Source organism: Misgurnus anguillicaudatus, chromosome 24, assembly GCF_027580225.2.
Source record: "Misgurnus anguillicaudatus chromosome 24, ASM2758022v2, whole genome shotgun sequence".
NCBI lineage: Eukaryota > Metazoa > Chordata > Actinopteri > Cypriniformes > Cobitidae > Misgurnus > Misgurnus anguillicaudatus.
Window position 1 is genome coordinate 18,545,685 of NC_073360.2, and position 12,873 is coordinate 18,558,557.

A 12,873-nucleotide genomic window follows, 5' to 3' on the forward strand; every position below is an offset into this window, starting at 1 on the left:
TTCCTTTAATTTACTAGTTAACTACCGTACATTAGTTAAAATAACTAACAACGAAGAATACATTTAAAGTTGCAATGTGGGACTTTTAGAAGAAATATATTATCTGTGGTGTATTAAGACCTTACATAATGAACTGTATTGTTTTTATTACATTTTAGTTACCATAAAGGGCTGCTTTTAACTGCATACATCGTGGTTCCCCTTACATGAAAGTCGCTGTCATGTTCCTACAATAGCCCTAAATGGACAAACTGTTCTACAGAGTGCATTTCGTCCAAACATTGTCTTTCATCCCAACATTGTCCTGTGGGAGCTTCTCTTTTTTCTTCGAAATTGAGGTAAGCTGCAATTCACAATCTCGCCACTAAAAACTCCCACTGGACCTTTAAAGCATTTATTATTCTTATTAAAAGTTAATTTTAACATTTACTAATAATCTGTTAACACTCAGGGGTCAATCACGGTGCGGGCGCCACAACCTCTTTGTTTTTAATCACTGCGCAAAGAGACTTAAATTAATCTTCGGATTTCGGACATACAAATATGATTTATACATTATTCAAAACGTTAAAGTGTCTAGTTTTATTGTGTCCACTCCAAAATAAAATGTTGTGCTTTTCGCAAAATTTAGAAAATAAACATGATTCACGTTCTGTTCTCTCTCCCTCAGTGAAGTCCTTTCAGAACTGCGTCACAAAATGAACTATGACTTTGCAAATTCTTGGTATACAAACAAAAGATAAATGTCTACATAATGCCTGGAATGTCTACTTTTAAATAATGCAAGTGAAATCGAAAACAAATATTCTCACTTTGTGTAAACTGCATGAGAAGGAGGAGAGATACAGTCTTTCTCTTGTTACTTCATTACCTAAAATGAGCTAATATCGAAACACCCCCGTGCCATTCACAAGTAAAATACGATGATTCATATGCATGCCTCACGTCCCATAGTCAAGAAACAGTCAATGCTTTTATCCAGTTTCTGCATTCAGTGCTGTGAATTCATGTTGTTTTACTCTGATTCCAAGGGGGCCAAAACACTTAAAGACCCCAGAGGGTTAACATTAGTTAAAGGAATAGTCTACTAGGGGTGTGACGAGACACTTAATCCACAAGACGAGACGAGACACGAGATTGGGTTCACGAGAACGAGACGAGGCGATATTTTTACACTTTTTAAGAAACCCTCGATGATAAAATAAATGAATAAGAAACTGAAATCATGTTATTTTTAAATGTTTTAACTAATCAAGGACTGGCCCTAACAATTATTTTACTAACTGATAATGACGTAATTTGTTATTTTTGGGTAATAAAAATAGACCCAAGTGAGCAGTAGCCTTTAAAATTACATAATAACGAAGATGCAATAATAATTGGTTCAATCAAATAAAGTATTAAAACCAAGTAACATTAAACAACATTACATTAACAAACACATTACATTTGTGGTCTATAAATAAAAAGCATTATGTATATATTATAACAAATGCCTGCAGGGGGAGATAGTTGACTCGTCTCGCGGACGCTATCTTTACTTTCACTTTAGACGGAGAGAAACGCTTATTTTTTAGCCAAACAGTTTAAATCCATTTGAATATTTAATATACGTCCATTTCTTTACAATAGAAATGAACATGCAGACATTAAATCATGTAAACTCTGTGATGGTTTAATCTGCGGAGACTTCACATCTGACACTGATCATCAGACAAACACAATACGTCTCAGACTTCATACGAGCTCCCAAACGAACATTATTGGAAACCCAAACAAAAAAGCAAATGCAGTTAAAGACAGAATATAATGCATGCTTCTCCGCTCTCAGCGTTCCTTTAAAGGCGCGTGCTGCGGCCGCCGGCAAAAACCGCATGGCGCTCAGCGCGCATAAACAGCGCGCAAACGCTCCATGCCCATCGAATATCATTTAAAAAAGGCGCCTGCAACTGCCATAAACGCTTTTGGTGTAACTGGCCCCTAAAAGGGTCAAACAGAAAGCTGCATCCTCCGGAGGTCGCATATGCAGGCTGCATACGTCATTAAGGTTTATTTCAGATCATTAACTGAGCATTACATTCGCAAGTCGTGAGCATATTACAACAATTTGCGATTAACTAAATTATTAGTAAACTTTATAATTGTTAGTAGTCTCTAATAAGACAGTCTTTATGAAGTAAATGCAGTTTAAAAATGCGACCTCAGAAGGATGCAGTCTTTTATTTGAGAAACGGCCAGAATTTCACCTACACAAGAAATCTCGCGAGACACACTTAATCTCGCGATACATATTTAATCTCGCGACATCTCGTCGCACGAGATCTCGTCACACCCCTATAGTCTACTCATTTTCAATATTAAAATATGTTATTACCTTAACTAAGAATTGTTGATACATCCCTCTATCATCTGTGTGCGCGTGCACGTAAGCGCTGGAGCGCGCTGCGACGCTTCGATAGCATTTAGCTTAGCCCCATTCATTCAATGGTACCATTTAGAGATAAAGTTAGAAGTGACCAAACACATCAACGTTTTTCCTATTTAAGACGAGTAGTTATACGAGCAATTTTGGTGGTACAAAATAAAACGTAGCGCTTTTCTAAGCGGATTTAAAAGAGGAACTATATTTTATGGCGTAATAGCACTTTTGGGAGTACTACGACTCGCCTGAATAGTCCGCTCCCCTTCTCCCTCTCATAATGGGAGAGGGAGGGTGTTACTGCGCAGAGTCGAAGTACTCACAAAAGTGCTATTACGCCATAAAATATAGTTCCTCTTTTAAATCCGCTTAGAAAAGCGCTACGTTTTATTTTGTACCACCAAACTTGCTCGTATAACTACTCGTCTTAAATAGGAAAAACGTTGATGTGTTTGGTCACTTCTAACTTTATCTCTAAATGGTACCATTGAATGAATGGGGCTAAGCTAAATGCTATCGAAGCGTCGCAGCGCGCTCCAGCGCTTACGTGCACGCACACAGATGATAGAGGGATGTATCAACAATTCTTAGTTAAGGTAATAACATATTTTAATATTGAAAATGAGTAGATTATTCCTTTAATGCACAATTAACTAATAACACAAGGTTAACAGGGATTATTAATAAATGCTAAAAAAATTATATTGCTCATGTGGTTCATGTTAGCTAATGCATTAACTGATGTTAACAAATGGAAATATAACACATAATTTTTTTTATATTTCTAAGAAAATATAATTATTATAATTTAAGGTCCCGTTCTTTCTGTGTTTTTGAAGCTTTGATTGTGTTTACAGTGCGCAATATAGCATGTGTTTGTGTTTCACGTGTAAAAAAACGGGGTATTTTTCACACAACTATCTATATAGCGCTGTTTTCACTGTCCTCAAAAGTCCCTTCTTCAGAAATATGTAACGAGTTCTGATTGTATAGTTTGTAGCAGAGCCGTTTGAGCCAAAGCTGGTGACTGACGTATTCCTGTGGGCGGAGTTTAGTCAAAAACTGTTTTATTGACGTCATTAAAGCAGGAAATAGAAGGCTATAGTCCAAACTGGCCGTTCGCTGTAGGCTTTGAAAGTTGAAATCTGGCAGTGAACTTTGAGCTTTAACATTTTGCAGGTATTATTTATGCTATTACAGCAACAATACACACTAATTAAAATTTGAAAATGGGATCAGGAAGAACATGACCTTAAGTATCATTACATTATTACAATATAATTTAAATTAAACATTTACATTAGTTATATCAAATTATTATACATTTAGGAACAGGGGTTAGATCTAAGCTTTAGTTATCTTAGGACATTTAAAGTAGTTTTTACAAACATACCTCACAAACATTACTTGTGTGCATCCCGAGACAAAACAATGGCACTGATGTATGTTAAAATATGTCCGTGCAAGATGTTTTCAAATGAATGCAGCTCAAACATGCATTTTAGTATAGGACTAGGATAAGCCCTGTTTATCACCCTTAAATGATGCTAAAGAGGTAATAATAGTGAAGGAAAGCAGTCTCTTCCTTCCCTCTAATGTAAAGGCATGTTTAAAGAGTTTAGTGTAATAGCTAAAGCACAGCAGGGTGCTTAATCCCTAATGATAGTTGAGCTGCTGTCAACAGTATGCTGTACATGAGAGGTGGACAGTGATGTTGACAGATATTATGCGCAGTTGACTGCATCTCAGCCTCCGGTGGTGGAACCAAAGCCTGTGATCTGACAGCACCACCTGCTCAAGTCTCAGATGAGAGATGCAGCAGAGCAAGGAGAAAAACTTAAGAATTGGAGCTCACTGTTCCGGATCACAGAAAAAGCCATTTTAAAGATGAATAAAACTGTGGTGGTACTATCATACTACAGCTCTGCTAATGCAGAATGACACTGCACATTCAAAATGTTCATTCAAAATCTCTTTATCTTCCTAAAGACAGGACTTTTAATATTCACATTTATGTTGGACTGCTTTGTATCGCTGCTGGAGAGTGTGCTATTAACTATTGCAGAGTAGATTATACGGACAAAAGATTTTTGTTAAAACTTTTATTAATAAAATATAAAATGATGACTTACTGTTTCACCTAACAATTAATATAGTTATAAATATGACAAACACATTTATGCCTATGGCAAGATATTTGTTTTAACTACAACTTCAAATTTTTTATTAATGCTATAATAAAGCGTACCCAATGCTGAATCAAACATTATATGCATTTTGTATAAACAATCTCTTAAAACTTTTTTTGCTTCTAAATGAATTAAACATCCAATCCAGTTAAACACAATCACTTTTACATTATTTCACTCACATCGCTGTTGAGACCAAGACCATATTGATCTTAATATCAATTTCCCAACATGAATCACGATGCTGCAAAGCCACTTAATAGGTATCGATTGTGGCTTTGGAAAGGATTCAAACTGTACTAATTCACAGAAGACCTACAATAGACAATTAAAGGGTGGAGAGTTAAAACATCAGCAGGCTTTCTTTGCAGTATACAGTGTGTGGAAACAGTTTTGATCAGCAATTCTTTAATTACAAACGCAAAACTGAAACGTTTGAGATGTTATGACAAGATAATTTCTCTCTTATCTATTGTATATGCGGGCAGCAAACACAAACATCCTTTCTTGTGTTACAACCACCCAACATAGTTGGGATCACCTTGAAATCAAAGGTTTTGATCTGTACAACAAACTAGAAAGATAAGCGAGCAAAGAAAAGCCAAAGTTTCAATAAGGTTTTTAAACACGACAATACATTAGACTAGTCCTAGACTTAAACACTTTTAAGAGCTCTCCAAACTGAAAACATCTTGCATGTACATATCTTAAAATATATCAGGGCCCTTTGTTTTACCTCAAAATGCACACAAGTAATGTTTTTAGTAAGGCATGTTTGTTAAAACTAGTTATATTTCCTAATTAAACGAAGTCTTAGTCCTGGATTAAGCTAATCCTGGTCCGGGAAACCGCCCCCTGATGACTAGGCAGAAGTTAAAAGGAACCTGATTTGACAGACAACAATTTAGTCAGTGTACTGCATTTTTTGTTTACTTATGACAAGAACGCACAGCTCCAGATTACTGTGACCTGGTAAACACGTCAACCAAATCATAAAATGAGTCAGTCTGACTGTTTCATTGCTCCTTGGACCCTGCCAGCATTGAATTCAGCTAATCAGCCTAATTTTCACTAAACAGTAAGACGCTGGACATGTGATAGTGGTACCTTAATTATACCAAATTAGTCTGGAGTGCTCAGATCAATATTAACATCTACAGGCACCATACCTAATTGTAGAAATGGTGCACTAACGCCATAAGAAATTAGGTCCAAGTCGAATTACAGCAAGACACAAGCATTTAAAATGTCATTTGGCCTGAGTGGCGTCTCGTTGCAAAAAGCATTGGACTTCTAAAACGGTTAGTGCAATTTGAATACAGAAAAGGGGCTTTTAGGACCCCATAAAAATCATGCAATATATTTACTATTAGGAGGAGAAATGTTTATATCTGCTACGAGTGAAAAAATATATATATATTTGTTATATTTGTAGCAATAGCCAACAATACATTGTATGGGCCAAAATGATCTATTTTTCTTTTATGCCAAAAAATATTAGGATAATACAGGGTTCCCACACCTTAGTTAACTTCAATTTCAAGGACCTTTCAAGGACTTTCCTGGTCCAATACCCTCAAATATAAGGACTAAATGTGGAGACACATTTCAAGTGAGAGCAAGGTTACATCGTGTTACCTTTTAGGATACATTGTTACAGTTGCCTTTTGAGGCAACTCGTGCTGCGTCGCTGCGGTGAGACTTTGGGGACGCCTCCAGGGGTAAGTGTGTCTGAATGTGTATATCAAATTCAAGCAATGGTGAGGCATAACGACAAAGACAGGGTGACGCGGGAGCCAGGAAGTATATCGCTATCTCAAATATTGCCAAAGACGGCGTTACAGGGATGTAGGAAGTATGGCAAGGGAGACGCAGCGCCTTGTTCCCTTTTCATGCAACAACAGTTATATACATAACCAAAGACGTTTTCATGTGTCAAACACAACTATGCAAAAAAGCATTTTGGTATGAATCAACATTCGCATACAGAAGATATAAGCATTTAAAGCCAACAGTTTAGCACGTGTGCTTAAAAAGTCTATAACTTTTATGATATTATCCTACACTACACAGGGAATAATATGGATTTTTTTCAGAAAACTTCATTTATAAAATACATTCAAGCACTTCCAATGACCTGTATCTATGTATGTATATTTTCAAAAACTTCTCAGGGCCTTGAATTTTCCCCCAGATTCACAAACTTTCAAGGATTTGAAGAACCTGTGGGAACTCTAATAATAAGTAAAGATCATGTTCCCTGAAAATATTTTAGAACTTTTTTTACCATAAATATATATATAAAAACTTTATTTATGTGAGTGGAATCAGATGCTAATGACTTAAAGGTATAGCGGAGGATTTTCTCGAATTTTAGAAAAGAACCGCCTTCTCCACTTTTTAAAAAAATGCAATTGTGCAACACTCCTGATTGACAACTAGGAGGACCAATAGTCTTGATGATCCACCCGGAAAAAGAAAATCCTCCGCAATACCTTTAACTTAGACAACTTTTAAGGCGTATTTCTTAATAGTCTGATTTTTTGCACCCTCAGATTCCAGATTTTAAACACTTGTAACCATACATAAATAAAAAGCTTGTTCATTCAAATTTGTTGAATATAAATCTCAATAAAAAAGATCCTTATGACTGGTTTTGTGGTCCATGGTCACATTTGTTTATATTTCAGATGGGACTAAAAGACAATTTTGTATGGTCATGATGAAAGGGCCCTTATTCAAGCAATAAAGTGTTTGTTGAAGCAATGCAAAATAATTCTTCAAGGCAGCATAACCAAACACAGACACATGTCCTTCAGACGAAAGATGGACGAAGAAGGACATGTTAGGACATCTGCAAAAGCCATGTTCAGGCCTTACCCAGACCTCATCTGCACCAACACTTACAGTATGCGGTCTCGCATACAGACCATCACTATGACTGCGCAACACGACTGCTCTCGGATGCGCTCCAGTCTTGCAGTTCAGCCCTGTTACCAAGGAAACCTTTGAATCTTCTGTACAGTATATCTCAATAGATTTGAAAATCGCTCAGAAGCCAAAAGCATTTACGGTGTATAAAATAATCCCACCATGGCATGCGTACACAAACATCTAGTGAAAGAGTCCTAGTGTATATAATGCTGAATCAATTGAAAATTCTGTCATCATTTACTCACTCTCATGTTACAACTCTGTATGAATTGTTTTGTTCTAATGAACACAAAAGAAGATATTTTGAGGAGGAATCAGAGGCCCCATTGACTTGCATAGTATTCTTTATTCCTACTATGGAAATCAATGGTGCCTCTGATCGGTTTGGTTGCAAATTTATACTGGTTTGCCTATTTAGAAACACATTTATTTTAATTTATCATGATTTTAATGTATTTCTCGGCTGAATAACATATATTCATATTCATTGTTCAGTTTTATGACACATGCTCAGTGTTGTTGGCTTGTCTACATCACACACCTTGTGAGCAGATCTTAGATCTGGGCTGCTGTGTATGTTGTACTTCATGTCACATAAAGGAGGGAGGGGGCTTTATGAGTGATCTATGCAGCTGTGTTTGATCCACAGGAAATACACATTAACACAATGCAGATGTGCCTCTCTCTCTCTCTCTCTCTCTCTCTCTCTCTCTCTCTCACACATAGCTCAGTCACAAAGAAGAATCTGGCTCATGAAGAAGACAAAAACTTTTGTAAGAACGCTGAATGACTGCAGGGAGAAGGCATGCACAAAACAGTCCAAAATGTTTGCCAGACACATCAACAAATACATGGATAGTTGCACACTACAGGAAATACAACAAAACAATATGGCAAATACGTTTAGGGAGGTCCAAGACTCCTGGGTTCAATTTTGAAAGCCTACTCTGCCCCATTTGTGAGCGAAACATTAAACATTCATGATTTACCTCATGTGTTGAAAGCTTTTTAGAATTAGCTATTCCAATATTCAGTCTTTCCAAACTCGGATCACAGGGCTTGGCCGAGATGAACTGTTTTTCTGCACGTGGACCTGACTGAGATAGTTGAATAGCTGAAGGTGATATGCCAAGAATAGTCGCAATATCTCAACTAAAAGGAATCTGCAATGCGTGGGAAAGATGGAAAACTATCAAGCAGAGTGTGACAGCCACATATCTCTTTCAGGTTCTTTAGTTCAAGGTTGACAAGATCCCAAAGTCAGTTTCCCATTATCCAGGCTTTCATCCAAACAGGCATTTGAGAAACTCTGTCACATTTAAAAATGAAATTTTTGAGACATTCCATGTAGCTACACTGCTTGGCCATGTCAACATTTTTCCAAGGATAAGAAATCTATCCCAGACACTGACACAGCTTTTTCCTCAATCCCTCTAAGCCAGAATGACACAATGATGGAAGTCAACATTAGCCAACCGTACAAATTCATCTGTAGACAAAATGCCATGACTTTTTATTATGCTCAAGTAGCATAAAACTTGCTTTCCACCACAGTCAGCATTTATCCCATCATGCCACAAATAAGTTTTGCATTTTTGGAGTCCTTTAAAAGCGTCCACCCAGATAATGTATCAACACTGTCTATCAGAACGTCAGGATGAACAGAAAAGGCAGACTAGACTGAGTGATGTGCTATCGATTACTAGGGAGGATGCTATATGTCCAAAAATGCTCCTCTCTCAGGCACAACTTTGCACTTTAATTTAAAAATAACACAAGCACTGTTAGCTCTTCAGAAACCTACAGCCTAGTATCAAATTAAAATATCTTAAAGCATCACGTGGGCCATTAAACTTTTTGAATTATCCTCTTCACATGGTTCCATTTGATTGCAGGTTTCATATTGTAATATTGGTGATGTTGAACAACAGACGTAAAACTTTATATTTATGGATGGTGAAATTTCTATACTCATTTTTCAGTTTTTAAAATGCATATTTTCTGTCAAGTAGCCTATTTAACATCAATTTACAACTATTTAAAACTAAATTAAATAAGGCCATGAAATTGTTTTAACTTTAACCACCGTAAACATTAATTAAGAAAGGCAAAAGGAATTGTATAAGCTTTTAAGGAAATTTTCCATAACAGAGTGAGATTAAAGGTGCAGTGTGTAGATTTTAGCGGATTGGAACCAAGTCTACCGCACACCGCTCGCTTTCAAAAGCCAACAGGGAAGATACTGTAGTCACCACAGGACAAACATGTCGTCGTCTGAGACAACATAGTGACAAAACACGCTCTGTAGAGCAGTTTGTCAGTTTAGGGCTACTACAGAAACACGCCAGTACAAAATGGCGACTTCCATGTAAGGGGACCCGCGGTTTATGTAGATGAAAAAAGCTCATTCTAAGGTAATAAAAACAATACATTATGTTCATTATGTAAGGTCTTTATGCACCACTGAACAAATAGTTATGTTTATATTGCATTTTTTTCAATAGATCCTCCTTAAATTTACACACTACACCTTTAATGGGACATAATGCTAATGTCAGAATGGCTGGTCAAACGACCAACTCAGTTAATGAAGATTTATTATATATATATATATATATATATATATATATATATATATATATATATATATATATGGGACTTTTCCAAAACGCTATAAATCCATTTCAATAGTTTTCAGAAAAAGTTAATTTTTCACATTTTTTGAATATTCAATATATTCTGTTAAATTTTTTTTTTTTTGCTCAGTCTGAACATGTTGAATAATGATTATTAAATCAAACAACATTATTGTTATAAATTATAAATTCAAAGTACAAAGTGAGTATATCCAATTGTTTTTAGATATTAAGGAAGGCAAATAATGTTTCTCTTTGAGGTTCAAATAATTTTTGGCCCAAACCCAATATTAAGAAACTAAGAGTGCAGTTGTAATAGCTCACGTACAAACACAGATCTGTTTGACCTTGCAAGCCGTATGGAATGTTAATAGATTTCAAAAATAAATCCTCTGATCCTTCATAACTCTTAACATGTCTCTAGATGCCTCCTGGCTTAAGGAACATAATTTAAACTGTACATATCATATGTATCAGTGCTAATACTAGTAACGTTACTTATAAATAGCTGGAAATAAAACGAGGATGACTGTATGATTGAAGTTACAAAACTTATCACAGAGGTTCTGATCTTATGTTTTCATGCTGACAATGCAGACTCACCCTTCTAGTGTTGTCCAGGACGAGGGGATCGGGCCGACCGTAGTTTGGAGGGTTGGCGTGGGGGTCGTATCCAAGCCTGGCCAGCATGGGGGCGATAACGGCCATGTCCCGCAGCACATCCTGGGGGATTTTACCGACCCACTTGGATAGAGCCTCCACGTTGACAGGCTTGATCACCTGGTCTGTGGATCTCTCTACCCTGTGGAGCATCAAGAAAATAATCTCATAAAACTGCAGTCATGTGATTACAATTGGCTAATTGAGTCTAATTAAATGACAACCATGCATTAAAGGCTGTGTAAATACTTTAAATAAATGACCTGATGTATATCATGGTTCAAATTTTACACTTCATACATATTTGATTAAGATACAGATATACTGAGATACAAATTAATATTTCTTGATTCACCAGCACAGATGCACAAAATGATCGGGCACATAGTAGAACAGGCAAGTTAAGCAGGGTTACACTTATTTTACAAATGTAAAATAATAAGTATTTACACAATTATTGGCAGACAGTTCCATCTAAAGACACTGGCTATACATTTTATCAGTATATTCATTGGGGATTAAACCACTGTTCTCTACTACAGCTGAGCTACAGCAAAACATAGATTATTTGCTGACTTGTATATTATTAAACACATTTAAACATACAAATATACAACAGTGTAGTTGTATGCCTACTACAGATGGTGTCCCAGCTTTTAAAAGGCCTGCTAAATAAGCCACTTCTGTTACCCGGCCATAAAATGTGTGTGGCTTCAAATTTGCAGAGATATTTCAAATGAATCAGGCATTATGTCACACCCTGGGTAAATTATTCATATGTCTGAAATGAAATATTTACTAAGCCAGGGATAAACCACTGTACAGGTTTTTGTTTATCGACAAAACATGGATTGGCTTACTTGTCAATAGTGGGCCTTTATAGTTCACATATTACCAATATTTGCATAGGGAGAAAATGAACCATTTTCTAGGTAGAGGTGAAATAATTGGTCACCCATTATGGCTCTATTATCACAGCAGATGGGAACAGCAAATATGCAAATATTAAGTGAATCTTACAAAGCCAGTCAGGAACATGTTGGGTCATTTTTCAAACATGCATGTTACATATACACATACATACATATACATACATATTATTATTATAGATTATGTAGTAAGTATATAAAATAATATTAAATAAACAAACAATTAATAAATAAATATTTATTTATTTTATATACACATCTTACTACATAATCTATAATAATCTACACTAAAGACTATTTAAAAATATATATATATATATATATATATATATATATATATATAAAAGAAAAATATAAAGAAAAATAAATAAATAAATATATAATATATATAAATAAATTATATATATATAAATATATATATTTATATATTATATATTTATTTATTTATTTATCTTTTAGGTCACAATATAATTTAAATATAATTTAAAGAAAACTATTAAATTCATACAGTTCTGTTTGTTGTACTGTCAAAAACAGTAAACAATTAAATTGTATCTGGACAAGCAGATTTTCATGAACGCACTTATGGGAATGGGAGATTTCTCGCATTACAAAATCTTTCAAATTCAATTTTAATGGCCCTCAAAACATACCTCATCTGAAACACACCTTATCTTAACATAAAGTAAGACCTGGACACGTCTGAGGTGAGATTAGCTCTATTATGAACACAGTCTCAAATCTTTCTCTCTTGTTTTGACTGAGATTACTATATTTTGGAGTCAGATAAAATGAGGTCATATTTCCCCCCTTTTTATTATTTCTTCCCTCGCATAGAGGGCTGCGTCCAGATGGGAAACACATTACACTACTCAACCTTCATCTGCAGCCAAGACAAAAGGGATGTCCAGCCTTACTGCCGCCAAACATCAGAATACTGTGTGGATTCAGTGAGAAATAGCCCGAGAACACATTTTCTTTTATTTTCAAGAATGTCTTCCCTTTTATCTCTCAATGGAGGAAACAGTGGAGTCGGGTGCAAGACACTGGCACGCGTAAAGAGTGTGTGTTTGTGTATGTGTGCATGTACGACCCAGGAGTCATGC

General features: G+C 35.7%; 1 protein-coding gene across 2 annotated transcripts in view; it reads right to left on the minus strand.

Moving 5' to 3' along the window:
* tpst1 (tyrosylprotein sulfotransferase 1) overlaps positions 1-12,873 on the minus strand; it is a 47,058-nt gene that overhangs the window by 9,686 nt on the left and 24,499 nt on the right. For both annotated transcript variants that reach the window (XM_073863557.1, XM_073863558.1), the window contains exon 3: positions 10,782-10,980. In XM_073863557.1, coding sequence (XP_073719658.1) covers positions 10,782-10,980 — 199 coding nt within the window. The remainder of the gene's footprint in view (positions 1-10,781; positions 10,981-12,873) is intronic.